Here is a 21,119-nt window from a genome sequence, read left to right as displayed (position 1 = left end):
CCTGCTCAGATAACGGTAACAAATTCAGCTCCTTTTTTTCAACTTTATGAGGTATAATTGATAAGTAAAATTTTAATATATGTGTTGAATTTATATATACTGTAAAAGGATTCCCACAAATGAATTACTTAACACCTCATCACATAGCTAACTGGGGGTGCAGGGAGACCCTTTAATATCTATTCTTAGCAAATTTCAACTATACAATATTGCATTATCAACTATAGTCACCAAGCTATAGATTAGATCCTTAGATCTTACTCATCTTAAAGCTGAAAGTTTGTACCCTTTTTATAACCTCTCCACATTCCCAGGCAGCCACCACCATTATTATACTCACTGTCTCTAGTAAGTTTGACACTTTTCCCCTTTGGATTCCACATATAAGATAAAATGATGCCATGCAGTGTCTTTGTCTTGTTTCATTTAGTTTATGTCCTACAGTTTCATTCATGTTGTCACAAATATTTCTCCATATTTTCCCTGTGAACCAAGGGTTAGAACGGTTTGATTCCAGTTTTTGTTTTTTTTTTTTTTTTTAAGAAACAATACTTCATGGGGGTTCTGTTTGTATCTCCTATTATCCTAACTGGAAGCTGCCAAGACACCCCTAAAAAGAACAAGATGAGAAAATGTCTTCTACCAAATACCAAGACTCATTGCAAAGCTATGTTGAAGTAGTGTGGTATTAGTAGAATCACTGAAAAGCAGACCAGTCAAAGGGAATTGAGAGTCAAAACATCTATCTAATCATATTTAAATCACTGATTTTCTTCAAAAGTGGCACTGCAAAGTAGTGGGGAATAGGGAAATTTTCAGTAACTGGTATAGCAACAACTGAATATTCAAATGGTGAATAATTAAATTATATGGGAGGCAATATAGACCTTTCTTTAAAGATCCCATAAGTTGATTTTAGTTCTGTCACCTATCAAAAAATAAATAAAAAGGAGAGGGAGGGAGAAAAGGGAAAGAGAGAACTGATAAATTTGAATAAGGTCTGGAGGTTAGACAATGTTATATATCAATATTCAATTTTCCTGAGTGCTGCTATACTTGTAGATATGTAAGTAAATTTCCTTGTTCTTACAATATATCAATACAGGGTAAAAGGACTGGAACATATTCATGGTTAAGAAAAAGTACATGTCAATGTAATATTACTCAGCCATAAAAAGGAATGCATTTGTCAGTTCTAATGAGGTGGAAGAACCCAGAGCCTATTATACAGAGTGAAGTAAGTCAGAAGGAGAAAGACAAATACCGTGATAAACACATGCATATGGAACCCAGAAGGATGGAAGTGATGAACCAACCTGAAAGGCAGCAGTGGAGATGCAGACAGAGAAGAGACTTGCAGACACAGCGTGGGAAGAAGGTGGGAAAACCTGACAGAGGAGCACTGAAACATGCATTGCCAGGTGTAAAATCAGACAGCCAGTGGAAATTTGCTGCATGACACAGGAGCTCAAATCCAAGGTTCCGCTGACAACCTAGAGGGGTGGGGTTGGAGGTGGGAGGGAGGTTCAAGAGAGAGGGCACATGTGTACACCTACAGCTGATTAATGCTGATATATGGTGGAAACCAACATAATATTGTAAAGCAGTTATCCTCCAATTAAAAATAGTTTTTAAAAGTATGTGTCAACACGTGTGCACATACATACACATTCACATACATTAAGAGAATATGTTTCAAATATGTTAACTGGTAAATCTGAGTAAAGGGTGCATGAAAGATTTCAGATAGTTTTTACAATTTCTGGCATGTGTTAAATTATTTCAAAATGAGTTTAAAGAAACATAAAAAATTTACATGAAGCAAAATTCCATCATTTAGAGATCAGTAAAAATAAATACCTACCTTTTCTTTTTAATGAGATCACACAAAAATCCCATGCTTTGTTTCTCCAGGTGAATGTTTTCTGGATATCCTCCAACATCCATTAACAATTAGCACTAGATAAATAAATCATAAAATACTTGGGCAATCCAACTGATTATTTGTTTGCTATTATAAACAATGATGCAATGAACATTCCTTCATATCCATCTGTGGCAGATATATGTTTTAATTCATATTATCATACAAAATAAAGTCATATTATAAATTCTTGGCTATATGAAACTTTTAGTATTTTATTCATTTTCATAGTTTTACAGTATTAGTAAAAATAATGACCATTATAAATAAGTATAAAATGGAAATTGATGAAAAAATAACCCCAAGTCTTCCTTGACTCCCACCCTCCCACCAAAAAACTAGCTAGTATATGGCAAATATCCTTTTCACATATTATTTTTAGGCATATATTCACTTTGTAGTGGTGGATGGTTTAGTCACTAAGTCGTGTCTGACTCTTGTGATCCCACGGACTGTAGCCTGCCAGGCTCCTCTGTCCATGGTGTTTTCCAGGCAAGATTACTGGAGTGGGTTGCCATTTCCTTCTCCAATATTCACTCTGAGATCATTTAAATCAAGGGGATCTTACCAAGAGGGTTACAACCTATTTTTTCCCTATTACTATCTATGGTTCTATGTCACCAACCATTTTAAATGGATTTGCTAGAAAGAGCCACCTGAAGGAATCCCTTTCCATCTCAATATTTTATAGCAGCGGACCCAGGACCAGAGGTAGGGGGAATGGTTTTGGGATGATTCAAGCACATCCTTAGCTCCAACTCAGATCATCAAGCATTAGATCTTAGAGGTTGGGGACCCTTGCTTTATAGTTTATCACCAGCATGGACTCTCCAAAACCCTGAATGTGTGTATCCTGACTGAAGCCGTCAACACGTTTCTCATTTTTAAAGATTCTTGCCAGTGTGGACTTTCTGATGGTATGTCAGCCGTGAACGGTGACTGAAGTCCTTACCGCATATGTTGCACTTGTACGGTTTTTCTCCTGTGTGGACCCTCTGGTGGGCTTGAAGCCGAGAACTCTGACTGAAGCCCTTCCCACAATCCTCACATTTAAACAGTTTCTCCCGGGTGTGGACGCTCAGGTGGACTCGAAGATTGGAGGGGAGACTGAAGGCCTTCCCGCACTCCTCACACTTGTGGGGTTTCTCTCCTGTGTGGACCCTCTGGTGGTGGCGAAGGTTCAGGCTCCGCCCAAAGCCTTTCCCGCACTCCTCACACTTGTAAGGCTTTTCGCCAGTGTGGCCCCTCTGGTGGTAAATAAACTGGGAACTGTATCGGAAGCCCTTCCCACACACATCGCATTTGTAGGGCTTCTCCCCGGTGTGGACCCTCTGATGGGACTGAAGACCCGAGGACTGGCTGAAGCCCTTCCCGCAGACACCACACTTGTAGGGTTTCTCGCCTGTGTGGACCCGCTGATGGACCCGGAAGTCTATGGCCTGACTGAAGCTCTTGTCACACGCCTCACATTTGTAGGGCTTCTCTCCCGAGTGGACTCGCTGATGAGCATGAAGGTTGGACCTCCAGCTGAAGCCCTTCCCGCATGCCTCGCAGGTGTATGGTTTCTCTCCGGTGTGAATGACCTGGTGCAGCTTCAGGTTGGAACTGTAACTGAAGTCCTTGCCACACACGTCGCACCTGTAGGGCTTCTCCCCGGTGTGGACTCGCTGGTGGGTCTGGAGCTTGGACGACTGGCTGAAGCCCTTCCCGCATGTCTCGCACTTGAACCGCTTCTCCCCAGTGTGGACGTTCTGGTGGACTTGAAGATTTGAAGCCTGACTGAAGCCCTTCCCACACTCCTTGCAGATGTAGGGCTTCTCCCCTGTATGGACGCGGAAGTGGATGTGGAGGTCCGTGTTCCGGGTGAAGCCTTTGCCGCAGGCCTCGCACCGGTAGGGCTTCTCACCAGTGTGGACGCGCCGGTGGCAAATCAGAGGCGAGTTGTGACTGAACCCCTTGCCGCAGACGTCGCACTTATAGGGCTTCTCCCCGGTGTGGACCCTCTGGTGTATGTGGTAATGGGCGGCCTGCGTGAAGCCCTTCCCGCACTCCTCACACTTGTAGGGTTTCTCGCCCCTGTGGACCCGCTGGTGAACACGGAGGTTGACGCTCCAGCCGAAGCCCTTGCCGCACTCTTCACACTTGTAGGGCTTCTCTTCCGTGTGGACTCTCTGATGGCACTGAAAATTGGAACTCTGGCTGAAGCATTTGCCGCACGCCTCGCATCTGTAAGGTTTCTCCCCTGTGTGCGTCCGGTAATGGATGATGAGGCCTGTGCTGCTACCAAAGGCCTTGCCACAACTGTCACACCGGTAGGACTTTTCTCCTGTGGGGTTGGAGTGATGGGGGTGAAAGGAGTTCTGATGGAAACCATCGCCAGATTTAGGACATTTATTGACAGTCCCTCCTGGGTGAATTCTCTGATGAGTCTGCAGATGGGAGCATTTTTCTCCAGGGTCAACCTTCTGATGAACTGGGAGCACTGCACCATGACTGAAGCCCTCCCCACACACTCTACAGGGATGCGGTCTCTCTCCTTTGCAGGGTGTCTGTTTTGCGTCAGTTTTACCAGGATCGCTCAGCGGTGAATTCTTTGTGAAGCCTTCACATACATGCAGATGATTTTTCACATTCATCTGTTTACCTCTGCTTGGATTCTCTGACTCGCTCAGACACCTACTCCCACAGGAAGCCTGGGCTGTCGGAATCAAAAACTCCTGATTCTCAAGGCAACCGAAGAGATCTCCTTTATGATTCATTATATGGTTCTCATCTTCAGAAACTTGAAGAGAATGACCTTGCAGGAACCAGGAACTCTTCCTTTGCAGAGTTAAATCATTTGTGGTGTGTTTCCAGATTTGCCAGCAGGACAGTTCTTCACACGAGAGGTATTTAAACATGACTTTCCCAAGAGTCTCCATCTCATTTGGGATCTTGCTGCCTGAAGAAAAGACAATATTCAGGGGTGAGGACAAGTAAATGCTTTGTTCAGAAATATCGGGGTTTCACACCTGGGCCATGGGATGAGGCCTTGATAATCCAGTGCAAGGGTCATGTCTGTACCACACCGTTTATCCTTTTGTTATTCTTTCCAAAGCAAAGAAAGGGGTCAGCAGACTCTTATGGAAATGTGACCCATTTAGAACCACAGGTCCAACAGTTTAATAGGAGGGTGGTAGGTTTGAAACCAGATGGCTGCAGGACAACTAAGACAACCCACACTCCAGACAAAAGCAACATCAATTAAAAGCCCCCTCGTCTTTTCCTTAGCAGCCTTACAATAAGTGGGCTTCTACCCAGTTAAGTTATAAAAGCTCAGAGTGCAGGCACAGAACAGTATTTTAGGTCCTGGTAGAAATGATCTTCCAAGAGCAAATCTGGGAAGCGGTTGGGATAATAGCATCCATTGTTCTAAACCTGGGAGTGATTCAGGTCTCTGTGAAAAGAAGCAGGAAAGGGGAAAACTAACTTTGAACAGCTGGGAAAGAACTTGGGTGGAGGAAAGAAAGAGAGCAGAGTGCACACTCTCAAAGGAAACCTCAAATGGGAGGAGAGGGGGTGTTCTATTCAACTTAGAAAGTTTTTGTCCAGGAAGCTGTGAAGCTTGCCTTTTCTCTTATTCCCTTTGGGTTCTCTGCTTGAATGTCACTCTGTTGGGTGAGGCCTTCCTATCACCCAATGTAAAAATAATTCCTCCCCACTCCCCACACTTTCCATTCTTCCCATCTGTCTTATTCTGCTTTATGTTCCCCCACAGCACTTACTGATTTACTAATACTCCCTAGTTTTTTCTTCCCTCTTAGACCCACTAGAATAACAGTCATAAGGAAGACATGCACTTTACTTTCTTCACTGCTTTATCCCCACTGTAGCAGAATCCTTCGAATTGCTGACATGTTTTAGAGAACTGTGAAACCAATCCTATACCTTGTGACATTGGGGAAAAAGAAAAGATTAAAAACATGAAAAGTGTATCAAAAGCAGTAAGGGTACGACTACATGAAATGCCTGTTTCAGCTGTAGACATACACATAAATATGCACATGCATTATATTCATGCTGGGTTGGGATATAAAATACTTCTTATTGAGGATCACAGTTAAAAATGTATGGAAGGGGCTGCCCTGGTGGTCCAGTGATTAGGAATCCACTTGCCAATGCAGCAGACAAGGGTTTGATCCCTGGTCTGGGAAGATTCCACGGGGCAACTAAACTCATGCACCACAGCTACTGAGCTTGTACTCCAGAGGCTGCGAGTGGCAGTTACTGAAGCCTGCAGACCTAGAGCCTGTGCACCATGAGAAGCCACCACAATGAAAAGCCTGCACACAACTAGAGAGCAGTCCCTGCCTGCCGCAAGTAGAGAACGCCAACGCAACAACGAAGACCCAGCACAGTAAATAAATAATTAATTTTTTTAAATGTATGGAAGCCGCTGGCTTAAAATCTTTACGGGGGTGTCAAGTCCTGAATGATTTCCTTAAATGGAAAGTTACAGTCAAAGATAAACTGAACAAGTCCCAGCAGTTATGTGCACGCTTCTGGGTATGACAGACTTGTTAACTGAATGTCCTTAAGATGCCCATGCCCTAATCCCTGGAGCCTGCAGATATGTGAATGGACACAGCAACAAGGATTTTGGGTTTGATTGAATGAAGGATCCTGAGATGGGGAGGTTATCCTGGATTCTCCAGATGAGCCCAGAGTAAAGACAAGGGTCCTTGTAAGAGGGAGACAGGAAAGAACTCTCCCAGAGTTCCCTACACATCTCCCTCCAGTACCAATCTGCATCCTTTTTGCTATAATAAAATCGTAATTGTACGTAGAGAGCTTTCCTGAGCTTGTCCTGAGTTGTCCTAGCAAATTATTGTAGAAACGCCTGAATTTGTAGCCAGTTGGTCAGAAGTGAGGCCCTGGGAACCCCAGGCTGGTGTCTGAAGTCCTGGTGGGCAGTGCCCTTAGCCTGTGAACTTTGCGTGTTTGGTATCAGAACTCATTGCAACATGTAGAAGGCTTCTCATGTTGCCTATGACATCAGCCTAGTATGACACCAGGATGCAAAGTACACTGAAAAATCTATTTAGATTTTCTGTAAAAATTCTGTAATTTTCTTTCCTAGGATGTGAATTACACTGGAAAATCTATTTAGGAATTCTGTCATTTTCTTTCCTAATCAGAACTCCTTCATATCCATGGGTTATGTCAATGCCCTTAGACTTCTGGAAATATACAGCTTGAAACAATTACCATATATGTCATAAGACTGCTTGGGTAGTGGCTATATAGAAGTTCAGTGGGAAGTTGGCTGGAGGGATGAGGCAGTTCCTGTTCATAAGCAGCCAAGTTGAAATTGTTACATGAGAAGCGATGAACTATAATGCCTGGCATCTTGGTGTGGCTAGTTTTTGATAATTTAGTGATACATTCTGATAACTGTGAACAGCTTTTATCTTATAAGGTTACTGAGTATGTACTGTTACATATTGAAAGATGTTAAGAAATTAGAATTATATTAGAGGTTCATGGGGAGACAATGTTCCAAAATGATCCATTAAATCCTGAAATGTGGATGATGAAGAGGTCCAAAAAAAAAAAAAAACTACAAAAAAACATTTGAGAAAGGGTGGCAGAAAATGCTACCAGATTTTTTAAGAGAAAGACTCGGTCTATGGCACAAAGCTGAAGTGTGACAATATGGAGGCTCATGATTCCTGAGGTCCAGTGTGCAATGTAAAACACTGTAAATTAACTATACTTCAATTTAAAAAAAAAGAAAAAGAAAAGAGAGACCCTTTCCAGTGAAGCAAGTATGTAATATTCCTGAAGGCATCAAATTGTGAAGCAACATGTAGATCTGAGAAGGGAGATGGACAAACGAAGGCAGATCGGCGATTCTCAGAATTCAGGGCCTGGTCCATCATGTTTACAGATAAACTTCTCTGCTTCGTTCTTCAGGCAGAGGGAGAGTATATAGTATATTAGTATAGAGTATATAGTATATTAGACATTCCCATGAATGTCTAATATGTTTAAATGGGTAGAAGTGAGGAATGTGCAAATTAAAAGAGAAAGGAAAGAAGCGGAGGGAAAGGAAAAGGAGGTCAGAAAGTGAAGTGAACAAAGATCTGAGCAAGGGCAGGAGAACCGAGGGCCACGGAGGGGCTGGGGATTTGGAGGATGAAGCGCACTTCACGGATGAGGAAGGCTGGGGTCACAGGTCAGGAGGAACTGTGAGGAGAGCTTCCTCACCCCTGCTCCAAACAATAGTAATTTTTAGAGTAATTTCTTCACCCAAGAATTATGTGCTAGGCACCTACCACGCAGAAGGGCCACTGGAGGCTTTGAACAGAGACAGCAAATACAACTGCCCAAATTCTTACTTTCACAGGGAGACAGATGATGAACAAGGAAATAAAGACAGGTTACTGGGTCAGGAGGTGATCAGTGCTTAGACACAAATTAAGACAGGGTGAAGGCATGGAGAATGGGGAGAGGATGGGACAGTAAATGGGGCAGACACAGAAGGGCTATCTGATGAGATGAGATTTGAGCAAAGACCTGAGTAAGTAAGGGAGTGGCTGGGGGCCTGGACACCAAGGCAGAGAGCAAGTCGAAGGCCAGGAAACAGAGGAGAATACTCCAAAAAGGGCCAGGATGGCAGGGATGATGTAAGCAAGGGTCAACGGCCAGGTGATCAAAGAGGAACTTGGTGAGAAAGCTAGGTCAGGTAGGGTCCTGCAGTCCACTGGAAGGTCTCGGAGTGAGACGGGAGGCCTTAGGAGAGTTTCGAGCAGAGGAATGGCGTAGTCTTACCTGCTTTCTAAAGAACCAGTCTGGCTACTATGTGAGCTTACAGGAGTGCAAGGGTGGAAGCATGGAGACCAGTGTGGAGGCTGCTGTCACAGGCAAGAGACGATGGCATGATGTGGAGAGAAGCAGATTAACTAATACCTGAAGTAACAGTTGAGTGGATCTCACTGGAATGCCCATTTCTTTGGGTTTCCCTCTCCGTTGTCCACAATTTTTCTTCTGTCTCCAACTGGGATACCATATCTGCTTTGAATGGAACATGTCCTAGGAAAAGCCAGATTTATGTATTTAAGGTGAACACACTGCTAAAAGAGATCTTTGTCCAAATTCTATAACCCTTGAGTGATATTTCAGAACCTTCTGATCATGAACTGTAATAAGAAATAAATTTTGGGAACTACACTCAATGTTTTGTAATAACCTACAAGGGAAAAGAAACTGAAAAAGAATACGTATATACAACTGCATCACTCTGCTATACACCTGAAAATAATACAACATTGAATTAATTTATCAACTATACTTCAATTAAAAAAAAAAGAAAGAAATGTCATAACCTAGTTCATGACTATAAATAGATAAAATCAGATTTAGCCAATGTCTGTTTTTATCATATTTCCCACATTCCCACACTACTTAATGCAAACGGTCATGCGTTTTGCTGCAATGTGAGAGGGTCTTGATAAGGAACTCTGACAGTTTCTATTCTTATTCTATTTTATTGAAAAAAAATAATCCCAGTACAATGAACTAAGGTGACTCCATGATCCACCAAAATATTTGACAATGTATAGAAGCTAAGCTGCGCATTTCTAGTTCCTCTAAAACAGGGTTTTTCAGTCAGGCACTACTGATATTCTGGACTGGCTATTCTGTGTGGTGGGGGTTGTGCTGTGCATTGGAGGAGGTTTAACCGCATCGCCAGCCACTAGATGCCAGTAGCACCCCTCCCTCAGCTGTGACAATCAAAACCATCTCCAGACATCACTAAATATCCCCAGGGAGGCCAAATTACCCCTGGACAGAATTTTGCCCAAGTAGACAGGGACCAGAGAAACCTGTGAATTAGAAACACCTCTGTCTTCCAGGGCAGGAACCATTTCAGAAGGGCCAAGGTGGACAAGGAAATGGCAATCCACTCTGGTATTCTTGCCTGGGAAATCCTGTGGACAGAGGAGCCTGGTGGGCTATAGTTTATGGGGGTCACAAAAGAGTTGGACACGACTTAGCAACTAAACCACAACAACAACAAAATAGTAACTATAAAACTAACCTTCAGTTAAAAAAAAAATTGGCTAAAAGGTCCAACCCTTCAAACAAAGAAGGATCAGAGACTCTCAAGGGGGATGAGGTTCAGGGTCAGAGGGCGCCCGTCCTCACCCACTGAGACCAGGTTCCGGAAGTTCTCCACCATCACATCCTGGTACAGCTTCCTCTGGGCCGAGTCCAGTAACCCCAGCTCCTCCTCAGTGAAGACCACAGCCACATCCTTGAAGGTCACGGCCTCCTACAACATCAAACACGTGTCAACTCAATCTTACAACCTCCACTGGAAGGACAGCATCAAGCAAGATAAAGAAGATGAACCCCAAAAAGGTTACTGATTTGGAGGGACTCCAGGCAGTTTTCAGTCCCAACACTTGTCTCTTTCTCTCAGTGACGGCGTTGTCACCTCCCTACCACCCCACTCCGTCACTGTTTCTAACGTCTGCAAAGGTCATGGGCCATCAGTAACCCTCTAGGACAGGTGCACAGCTTCTGGTCTGTGCTTTAAAAGCACAAGCCACATCCAGAAACTGCTGCACGCACAGCTGGTGAAAGCATAGGCTAAGTTCACACTTTAAGGCTTTAATTACAGGATACTGGGCAAATTCCCTCGCCTCTCACTATCTTAATTTCCTCTCTATAATGGTATCTAAATCACAAGGTGTTTGAAAGGATCACATTAATGAATATATATAAATCACTTACACTGGTGCCTGGAACATAATAAGTGCTCAATAAATTTGAACAAGCAGTTTTATCAGAATCTCTTTCATTTTGTGACCGTACAGTATAGTATTCCTTAGAACTGGTGACTTAGCTTTACTCAATTCAAATAAAATACATTTAGTTACAGATATTTACTTATCATCAATGCTGTAAAGATCCTTTTTCAGAGACCTTAGCCAAGAAGTAGCAATTGCAAAGTCAAAAAATATGCACTTTAAAATATTTGAAAGTGTAATGGTAGGTTTCCCTCTCAAAAGGTTTTCCCAATTCACCTTTCACATGCTGCTAAGCTGCTAAGTCATTTCAGTTGTGTCCAACTCTGTGCGACCCCATAGACGGCAGTCCACCAGGCTCCCCCGTCCCTGGGATTCTCCAGGTAAGAACACTGGAGTGGGTTGCCACTTCCTTCTCCAATGCATGAAAGTGAAAAGTGGAAGTTAAGTCGCTCAGTCGAGTTCGACTCTTCGCGACCTCATGGACTGCAGCCTACCAGGCTCCTACGCCCATGGGATTTTCCAGGCAAGAGTACTGGAATGGGATGCCATTGCCTTTCACGTGAAGGAGTACAAATGCGCCTGAATCTCTAGACAGGTTAATAAGGACCTAAAGCCTTGTTGAGAAAGATTGAAGGCAGGAGGAGAAGGGGATGACAGAGGATGAGATGGTTAGATGGCATCACTGACTCAATGCACATGAGTTTGGATAAACTCTGGGAGTTGGTGACGGACAGGGTAGCCTGGCGTGCTGTGGTTCACGGGGTCACAAAGAGTCGGACACGATTGAGCGATTGAACTGAACTGAAAGCCTTAAAAAATGAAACAAAAAAAATTCAAGAATCCAAGTGAAATAAATAAATAGGAAGATTTATTAACATTTTCACACATTTAGTTATTAATGATCATTATTTTCTTCATAGATCTACTTTCCTTTCTTTTTGACACGTCTAATAATTTCTTTTATTCATATTCCAGTTGGGTCTTAGTTTGTATTGCTAATTTTGATAAGAATTAGAGATATTAAACCTTTATCTAATGTTTACACGTACACCTCATTGGACTTCCCTGGTGGTCCAGTGGTTGAGAATTTGCCTCCCAATGCAGGGCACATGGGTTCAATCCCTGGTCTGGGAAGATTCCACATACCGTGGGGCAACTAAACCCACACACCACAAGCAGAGAGTAGCCCCCTCTTGCCACAACCAGAGAAAGCCAGTGTGTAGCAACAAAGACCTAGCATAGCCAATCAATCGGTTACACAATAAAACTCTAAATAAATAAATAAGTACATCCCATCAGTTCTAATATTGCAAATATATAGTCGTGAATGCCTATAAAAAAGGAAAATAAGAAAGTGAAAACAGCTAGTCTGTAAGGAGGGTAGCACTGTAAATTATATTTGTCTATTTTAATTTTCCCTTATTTTTTCAAAGATTGCTTTGTGAAGCAAAGAAGATGATAAAACAAACAAAACACACAGCCAGCAGCAGCAGCAGCAGCAGCAGCACACAACGTGCACTCAAGACGTGTTGTGTTCATTAAGCTTTCCAAGGAAGATTAGGGACAAAGATGTCCCTAATCTCTGAGAAATAGAATCCTCAGAAGACAGAAAGCAATGCCTTACTTACCTGAAACTCGGTCATTTTCTCATGTTCCTTCTGGGGAAAGTCAGAGTCCTGAGAAGGCATAACTGGGGAAGGACAAAGAAGCCATGAGATGCAGGCCACGGCTTTCATGACCCCATGTGGATCTTTGCAGAAATTATGCACAAACACGCAGGCTCCAAGGTAGATACGCCCACATAGCTTGGTAAGCAGAGCTTGGAGTAGACTGCAGCTACTAACAAGACTGTCAGCCAGCAGCCAATGGACAAAGAACAACCTGCACGACCACACACAGCATCCCTATTGTGAATATTTCTGCTCCTACTATACACAAAACAAAAAGACAACCTATGGAATGGGAGGAAATGTCTGCAAATGATGCGACCGATGAGGAATTAATCTCCAAAATATACAAACAGCTCATACAGCTTAATATCAAAAATGTAAACAACAGGGGGACTTCCCTGGAGGTCCAGTGGTTAGGATTCCAGGCTCTCACTGCTGTGACCCAGGTTCAATCCCTGGTTGGGAAACCAAGATCCCTGCAAGCTGTGAGGTACAGCCCAAAATACAAAATAAAATAAAAATAAATTTCAAAAAAAGCAAACAACCCAATCAAAAAACGGACAGAAGACCTAAGTAGACATCTCCAAAGAAGACATACAGGTGGTTAAAGGGCACATGATAAGATGCTCATCATCATTAATTATTAGAGAAATGCAAATCAAAACTACAATGAGGTACCACCTCACACTGGTCAGAATGTCCATTATTAAAAAGTCTACAAATAATAAATGCTGGAGAGGGTGTAGAGAAAAGGAAACCCACTTACACTACTGGTGGCAATGTAACCTAGTGAAGCCACCTGGAAAACAATATGCAGATCCCTCAAAAAAACTAAAAGCAGAGTTGCCATATAATCCAGCAATTCCACTCCTGGACATACACTCAGATAAAACTATAACTCGAAAAGATACATGCATCCCAATGTTCACAGCAGCACTATCCACAACAGCCAAGACATGGAAACCACCTAAATATCCACTGCCAGATGAATGGATACAGTACATGTTGTGTATACATATGCAAAGAAACTTTACTCAGACATTAAAAAGAACACAACAGTGCCATCTGCAGCAACATGGATGGGCCTAGAGATTATTATACTAACCGAAGCCAAAAAGAAAAAGGCAAAGACTATATGACATTACTTATATCTGGAATCTAAAGTATGACACACATCCATGAACAGAAACAGACTCATAGATATAAAGAACAAACTGTTGTTGGGGGAGGGGGGGGCCGCGGCGGACGACACATTAGGGGAGGGGAGGATTGGGACCTTGGGATTAGTAGATGCAAACTATTATGTACAGAATGGGTAAACAAGGTCCTACTGTGTAGCATGGGGAACTATATTCAATATTCGGCGATAATCATAGTAAAAAGAAGATAACTGAATCATTTTGCTATACAGCAGAAATTAACACAACCTTGTAAATCAACTATACTTCAAAAAAATTTTTTTAATATTTAAAACCTAAAGTAAATAAAATGTTCTATATTTTTAAAATATTTATTTATTTCAAAAACATATTTATGGTAGAAACACACACGCACATATTAACAAGCATATTAAACATTCTCAGATGTATTCAATAGATAACTGAACGTTTTCCTAGTGTAATTTATTGAGTCAAGGAAATCTAATTAACTGAAAACAGATGACCAACCAAGAAAGACCGTATGTACCTGCGGCTATGCTCTGAGGAGGCAGGAAGTCCTTCCTTTCCCTCCCTTCCGGATTCAAGACGGGCGATGAAAACGATGCGGTGGGACAGAATGACTGTGTTCGTCTCACGTTTCCTGTATAAACTGCAGCGGACATTCCGAGGCACTAGCGCGGGGTGACTCAGTGCTTCCTAAAGAAAGAGATCAGTCAAAGCTCGGAAGGAGCTGTCTCCGGACAGAAAGGCCACGCCATCGCTCCTGGGTGTCTTCCCTGGGGCATCCAGTCAAAACGATGCTCCTGGGAAAAGAACTGCATCAATAGCAAAAGCCAACCCGTGGTGCCGCCAGTATTCGAAGCTGCTGACACGTGTGATCTCACTTGAATCTAATCACAACCCTAATCAGTAGTGACCATATCTCTCGCAATCTTACAGAAGATGCAAGTAGGGGCACGGATAATCAACAGCTCGCCATATATCGTACGGACAGAAGTAGCAGCGCTGCTTGGCAAGCCAGGGAGGAGAGCAGAGGGATTCCGCACTTCTGCTCTCCGATTCTTGGCTTCCGCCGGCGGCCACGACCTCTCCGTACTAAGACAGCCGGCCAGGTAGTGACTAGTACCACGCTCAAGCCAGAAAACCTCGGAGGGGTCGCGGGGGCGCAGGGATAACTCACCTCCCAGACCGAAAGAAATGGTGGCGGCTGCGCTTTCCCGGAGCGGAAGAGCCTCTGACTACACAGAGCTCAAGAACTACACTTCCCAAAAGCCCTAGAGAACAGGAGCAGCAGCCCCTCATTTCCGGAGAGAGTTGCGCCGGGGGGTGGGGGTGGGGGGGTGGGGCGGTGATAGGGCGGCGAAATACATTTCCCAGGACCCCAAGTGGAGGAAGGGCCATGCCCGCCCCTTGGGAGCTTTAACCCCAGACTCTCAGGACCTCTCGGCCAAAGATTTCCAGAAACTCCTTCATGCCATCCATCCTATTACTGCCAACCTAAAGCAGTTCTCTGACGGCAGTAGAGCTTTATCTCACTGATAAAACATAACAAATATGTGAAGAGTCAGAATCTTAATAAAAAGAACTATAAGAAACATATCATTGCAGTAGGATTGTAACCACTCTACCAGAAAAAACAAATGGGCCGGGGGTAGGGCGTGGGGAGGATGATAGCTTTAAAATGTAGTTTTAACGTTTTTAGATATGAGTGAAATACCCCAAAATGCAATGGGGGAAGATCACAGATTTCTACTATTGTTAACAGAAAAGTCATATAATTCAGAACTTGGCTGCTGAGGACAACTAGACATGAAGTGGAAAGACAAGTTTCGTAGCCTGTGGGATCAATTTCTCAATGCAATCAGGGCCTTTGTACTCAATCCTCAGAGTTACTGAATTTGAAAGATGAAAACATTATTGTTAATTAGCTGTTTAGTGCTGGAGAAGGCAATGGCACCCCACTCCAGTACTCTTGCCTGAAAAATCCCATGGACAGAGGAACCTGGTAGGCTGCAGACCATGGGGTTGCGAAGAGTCGGACACGACTGAGCGACTTCACTTTCACTTTTCCCTTTCATGCATTGGAGAAGGAAATGGCAACCCACTCCAGTGTTCTTGCCTGGAGAATCCCAGGGACGGGGGAGCCTGGTGGGCCGCCGTCTATGGAGTCGCACAGAGTCGGACACGACTGAAGCGACTTAGCAGCAGCAGCTGTTTAGTGGATGGACTGCAGCCCACCAGGGTCCCCTGTCAAGGGGATCTCACAGGCAAGAATATTGGAGTGAGTTGCCATTCCCTTCTCCAGGGGCTTTTCCACCACCCAGGAATCAAACCCAGGTTTCCTGCAATGAAGGAAGATTCTTGACCATCTGAGCCACCAGGGAAGCTCCTAGCTGTTAAGTTTGGGCAGATACGATAAACTCACTAAAAGTAAAATTTTAAAAACCTGAAAGAAGACTTTTCCTTGTCCAAAGGACAACTAGACATGGAGTGGAAGGACAAATTTCGTAGACTGTGTGATCAATTTTTCGATGCAATAAGGGCCATTGTAATCATAAAGTTACTGAATTTGAACTTTTCCTGTCCTTTTTCTTATAGCAATTTCATAAAAAACCCAGTGCTTTTGGATCCTTTCACTAACCTTCTGATATGCATGAAAATTTTCTAAGACACTAAACTCTTTAGATCACAATAAACTGTAAATTTCTTAAAGAGATGGAATACCAGACCACTTTACCTGCCTCCTGAGAAACCTGTATGCAGGTTAAGAAGCAACAGTTAGAACTGGACATGGAACAACGGACTGGCTCAAAATTGGGAAAGCAGTAGTCAAGGCTGTATATACTGTCACCCTGATTATTTAACTTATATGCAGAGCACATCATACAAAATGCCAGGCTGGATAAAGCACATGAGTTTGAGCAGGCTCTGGGAGTTGGTGATGGACAGGGAAGCCTGGCATGCTGTGGTCCACGGGGTCGCAAAGAGCTGGACAACGACTGAACTGAATTACACTACTTTAATAATGCGGATAATGAGGCCAGGACAGAGTAAGCAACTACCACAAAATTATACCCTAGGAAGTGGCAGAACTGACTGTAGTTGAGGGAGGCCAGTTGAAGTGCCGGGAGACCTTCAAACCTGACGACCAGCGACTGGGCAGTCCCCAAGTTGGGGCTACAGGAACTTCTCTGAATTGGAGGCTCAGCGGAGGGGAAGACAAACTGCAGCCGGCCGCGGTTTCTCTTACTTTCTCTGAGGACGAGGGTCAGAGACTCGCTGGCTCCACCACAAGATTAGCCGGGCCCCGCAAATTGAAGACACTTTTACCCGAAGGGAAAGTGGGAGGTAGCCGGTCCCTCCTACAGCGAAAGCACCACCTATCAACTAGAGACAACCCGTGGACCACTTCCCAGAATGCTCCAGCCGTCCATAACGGAAGTGCTCTATGCTATACGGACCTCAGACTACACGCCCCAGAATGCCCTAGAGAAAAGACGGCCACGGCCCCGCCCCCTGAAATGGAAGTACTTCCGAATACCCTGAGCCTCTAGGTACTGAATTCTAGAAGGCCAGTGCGGAGTTTGGCGAAGTTGTTCCGTTTGGAGCTGCTACTGTCCTTCTTGAGAATCCCAATCATTCTAGTATTGAAAGCTGAGCATCACTTTAGCCACGTTCAAGGGGCTTGAGAGGAGGTCGGGGTAGGCAAGAGAAGCCGGTAGTAAAATCTCAAAGAACTGTCCTATAGGAATAAGTACATAGGGTGATGTACTTCAGAAGGAGATCAGCCCTGGGATTTCTTTGGAAGGAATGATGCTAAAGCTGAAACTCCAGTACTTTGGCCACCTCATGCAAAGAGTTGACTCACTGGAAAAGAGTCTGATGCTGGGAGGGATTGGGGGCAGGAGGAGAAGGGGAAGACAGAGGATGAGATGGCCGGATGGCATCACTGACTCGATGGACGTGAGTCTGGGTGAACTCCGGGAGTTGGTGATGGACAGGGAGGCCTGGCGTGCTGTGATTCATGGGGTCGCACAGAGTCGGACATGACTGAGCGACTGAACTGAACTGAACTGACATAGGGTAATGGATCACCTTTGCTGCTAAGTCGCTTCAGTCGTGTCCGACTCTGTGTGACCCCACAGACGGCAGCCCACCAGGCTCCCCCGTCCCTGGGATTCTCCAGGCAAGAACACTGGAGTGGGTTGCCATTTCCTTCTCCAATACATGAAAGTGAAAAGTAAAAGTGAAGTCGCTCAGTTGCGTCCGACTCTTAGCGACCCCCATGTACTGCAGCCTACCAGGCTCCTCTGTCCATGGAATTTTCCAGCCAAGAGTACTGGAGTGGGGTGCCATTGCCTTCTCCAGAGATGGATCACCTTTGGTGGAGACTAAAACCAGACTCTAAATCACCTCAATTACTTGAAATAGGATTAGCATGAATCTTTTCTATTATCTTCAAGCACTTAAGTCCTGGCTTCGCTGGTGGCTCAGATGGTAAAGAATCTGCCCGCAATGCGCGAGACTCAGGTTCGACCCCTGGATTGGGAAGATCCCCTGCAGAAGGAAATGGCAACCGACTCCAGTACTCTTTGCCTAGAGAATTCCATAGACAGAGGAGCCTGGCAGGCTACAGTCAGTCCATGGGGTCGCAAAGAGTCGGACACGACTGAGCTACTGACACTCAAGCACTTAAAGGGAACAAATGACAATTCTTTCTAGGGAAGATAGCATTATCCAAGGTTTCAAATTATTCCTATCATTTAAAAATTATTAATATATGGCAAAGTAGTCCTTGAAGAAAAAAGCATTATAAAATACACAAACTTTATAAATTTCAGACTACCAAGAATGGGTTCACATACAATATAAAGCAAACTTGGAAAAGCAAAACTGACAGAACCACAAGGAGGAAAATTCACTATCAGAATGGGAATTTTAAATACATAATTAGGAAGAAATGTGGGATTTTGAAAGTATATACTAATACATAAGTTAATTATTAAAATGAAAAAATCGCCCCTTGGTAATTTAAAAAATAACAAAAAATACAGTAAGTAGATGTATGTGAATGAAGAGATCTATGAAATAGAAAACAAACAAGGACTTCCCTGGATGGGGAACGAAGATTCCATATGCAGAGAGTTGTGGCAAAAAAAAACAAAAACAAACTTAAAAGGCAGTAGTTTTCCAGTCCTTGACCTAACTCACTATACAAATTACCTTGAGAGTTGGTGGGCTATTTTGATATCTACTCAAAACAAAATATAACATCTAATGCAATTTGAGGTAGCATGGACTTTCATACTCATATGAAGATGTGGTCTAGGAAATGAATCTGAAAAACCTGCCTCTCACATTATTAACATACTCATTTTTGCTGAGTAAAGTTCTTTAACCAAACAAGTGTTAAACATCAGTGAAAAATGAACTAAGAACTAGTATTCAAATCTCAACAGGTTGTTCCCATCATGCTGTGTTCTTTCTCTAAGCACATCTTTTCCATTTTACCTCCAAGACTTACATATATTGACTCTTTTATCTTCAGGTTTGCCCATTGTTACCTTGGTAAACAATTAAAACACTCATTTTCTAAATTCCTTTCCCCCCATAGCTCAAGGTTCTTTGGATTACAGTACCTGGAATGAACCAGTTATTTTCCTAATCAGACCAAGCACTTGAAAGGATAAGCCAGTACTCCGGATTATCCATCCATCAGCCCAGTAAGGAACAGAACTAAGATGTATAAATTTCTACTATTGGAATTAAAATAATCTTCTGAGCTGTATGGATTTATGCCTAAACTTCGTTACAGAAATATATGTTATACTAGCTGATATTCTGTATCTTTGAACAACTATATAAATTTCCTTTTATAATTGATTCCGAGACTTCTATTCCTTAACTTGGGCTATATATACATTTTCTTACTGTGAGGGATTAGTTTAGTAATTTTCTGTTTTACATAGTTTTACTACCTACAGTACTATAAATATCACAGTATTTTACTGTAAAATTGATGCTTAATAAAAATTTTAAAATATGGAATCTAAAACATGGAAACTCCCTGAAAATCCTGTCACTGTTTACATGAGGGTGAATATACCAGGCTCTTCCGTCCATGGGATTTTCCAGGCAAGAGTACTGGAGTGGGTTGCCACTGCCTTCTCCATTTACAGATGACAGGACGCATTAAAAAACACACGTTTAAACTGTGTGATGTCCCTAAACTACATCAGCCTGTTACATGCTTTGGTCCTGAGTCTTGGACATCATTTCTCTAGATCTGGTTTCATATACCAAAATATATTTAAATAAACTCCTACTGAATATTTCACTTTTATAAAATTTAGCAGCATCCTTGATGTGCTACTCACCTTTTCTACATGACTCTCTTAATTATAAGTTCCACTTCTATGATTTCTGTATCATAGTCACATCCTGTATTTTGATATATACTTCCCAACTTCTCTTCAAAAGCAATTTTTCAATCCATCGCTAGGAAAAGTTTGCAAGTCAGTCACTGAATCAATGTATTTGATGAAATGACCAACTTCCAACAAATTTTTTTCCTTTTATTTCAGGCCAGGAAGGAGTAGGAATGGGGTAGAGAACTTGATGAAAGTAATCTACTTTATAAAGTGTTTCTTCTTTACTTCGGAAGTCTTGATGAAAGTTAACACTAAGACCTTTGGAAGACTATCACATCAAAGCCTGGATGGCAATGTGAAGAATAAAAAACCAACAATCGATTCATTTACTAAGAAATGTTTGTCCTTTAGTCACTGTCATTAATAACTCTGATTTGAAAAAAGAATCAATAGTATGTTTTCTGTACTGCAAGATTAACAATCCATTTTTCAGTAAGTCTATACTGTCACAAGGGCTTCCCTTTTGGCTCAGCTGGTACAGAATCCTCCTGCAACGTAGGAGACGTGGATTCAATCCCTGGGTTGGTAAGATCTCCTGGAGAAGGGAAAGGCTACCCACAGTATTCTGGCCTAGGGAATTACAGAGTTGGACATGACTGAGCAACTTTCACTTCACTTTATACTGTCACAAAAAGTAACTTAATTTGCACTGTATAAATCTGACAGAATACTAGACAAACTCCAAGATGGTAAGATCCAACTGGAAGCAAGGCTAGGTGGACAAGAGGAGCTAATCAAAATGGGACAATGTCAAATTAATACTGCAGACTGCAGTACTGAGTGGTTTACTTATACTTTTAACTCTGTCTCTCTGAACTACTTGTAAGGCCACATTTAATTACCTGTTCTGAATAAAACTTTTTATGAAATTTTGAGCATGATTGCAATATAATTTATAAAACATTTTTCATTTACTAATTTAACAAACATTGAGCACCTATGAAGTATTATGGGTTTCCCTGTGGCTCAGCTGGTAAAGAATCCACCTGCAATGCAGGAGGCCTGGGTTCAATTTCTGGGTTAGGGAAATATCTTGGAGAAGGGAAAGACTACCCACTCCAGTATTCTGGCCTGGAGAATTCCATGGACTGTATACTCCATGGGGTTGCAAAGAGTCAGACATGACTGAGCAACTT

At 42.8% G+C, this 21,119-nt stretch overlaps 1 protein-coding gene across 8 annotated transcripts in view; it reads right to left on the bottom strand.

Moving 5' to 3' along the window:
* Positions 1 to 295: 295 nt before the first annotated feature.
* Positions 296 to 21,119, bottom strand: part of LOC109572263 (zinc finger protein 227) — a 27,228-nt gene continuing 6,404 nt past the window's right edge. The window contains exons 2-8 of one of the 8 annotated variants that reach the window (XR_011561615.1): positions 14,079 to 14,248; positions 12,351 to 12,412; positions 10,115 to 10,241; positions 8,876 to 8,998; positions 2,877 to 4,865; positions 1,317 to 1,959; positions 296 to 483 (exon numbers count right to left, since the gene is read on the bottom strand). Coding sequence is in view for 7 of the 8 variants with exons in the window: in XM_070771198.1 (XP_070627299.1) it covers positions 1,883 to 1,959; positions 2,877 to 4,865; positions 8,876 to 8,998; positions 10,115 to 10,241; positions 12,351 to 12,412; positions 14,079 to 14,214 (2,514 nt within the window). In the remaining variant the exon portion in view is untranslated. The other 7 variants (XM_070771198.1, XM_070771197.1, XM_019978886.2 and 4 more) reach the window with 7 other exon arrangements.

The sequence above is a fragment of the Bos indicus genome, chromosome 18, assembly GCF_029378745.1.
Source record: "Bos indicus isolate NIAB-ARS_2022 breed Sahiwal x Tharparkar chromosome 18, NIAB-ARS_B.indTharparkar_mat_pri_1.0, whole genome shotgun sequence".
In the NCBI taxonomy this organism is placed as follows: Eukaryota; Metazoa; Chordata; class Mammalia; order Artiodactyla; family Bovidae; genus Bos; species Bos indicus.
Note: the sequence above shows the minus strand (reverse complement) of the source record. Positions and strands in the feature narration are given on the sequence as shown.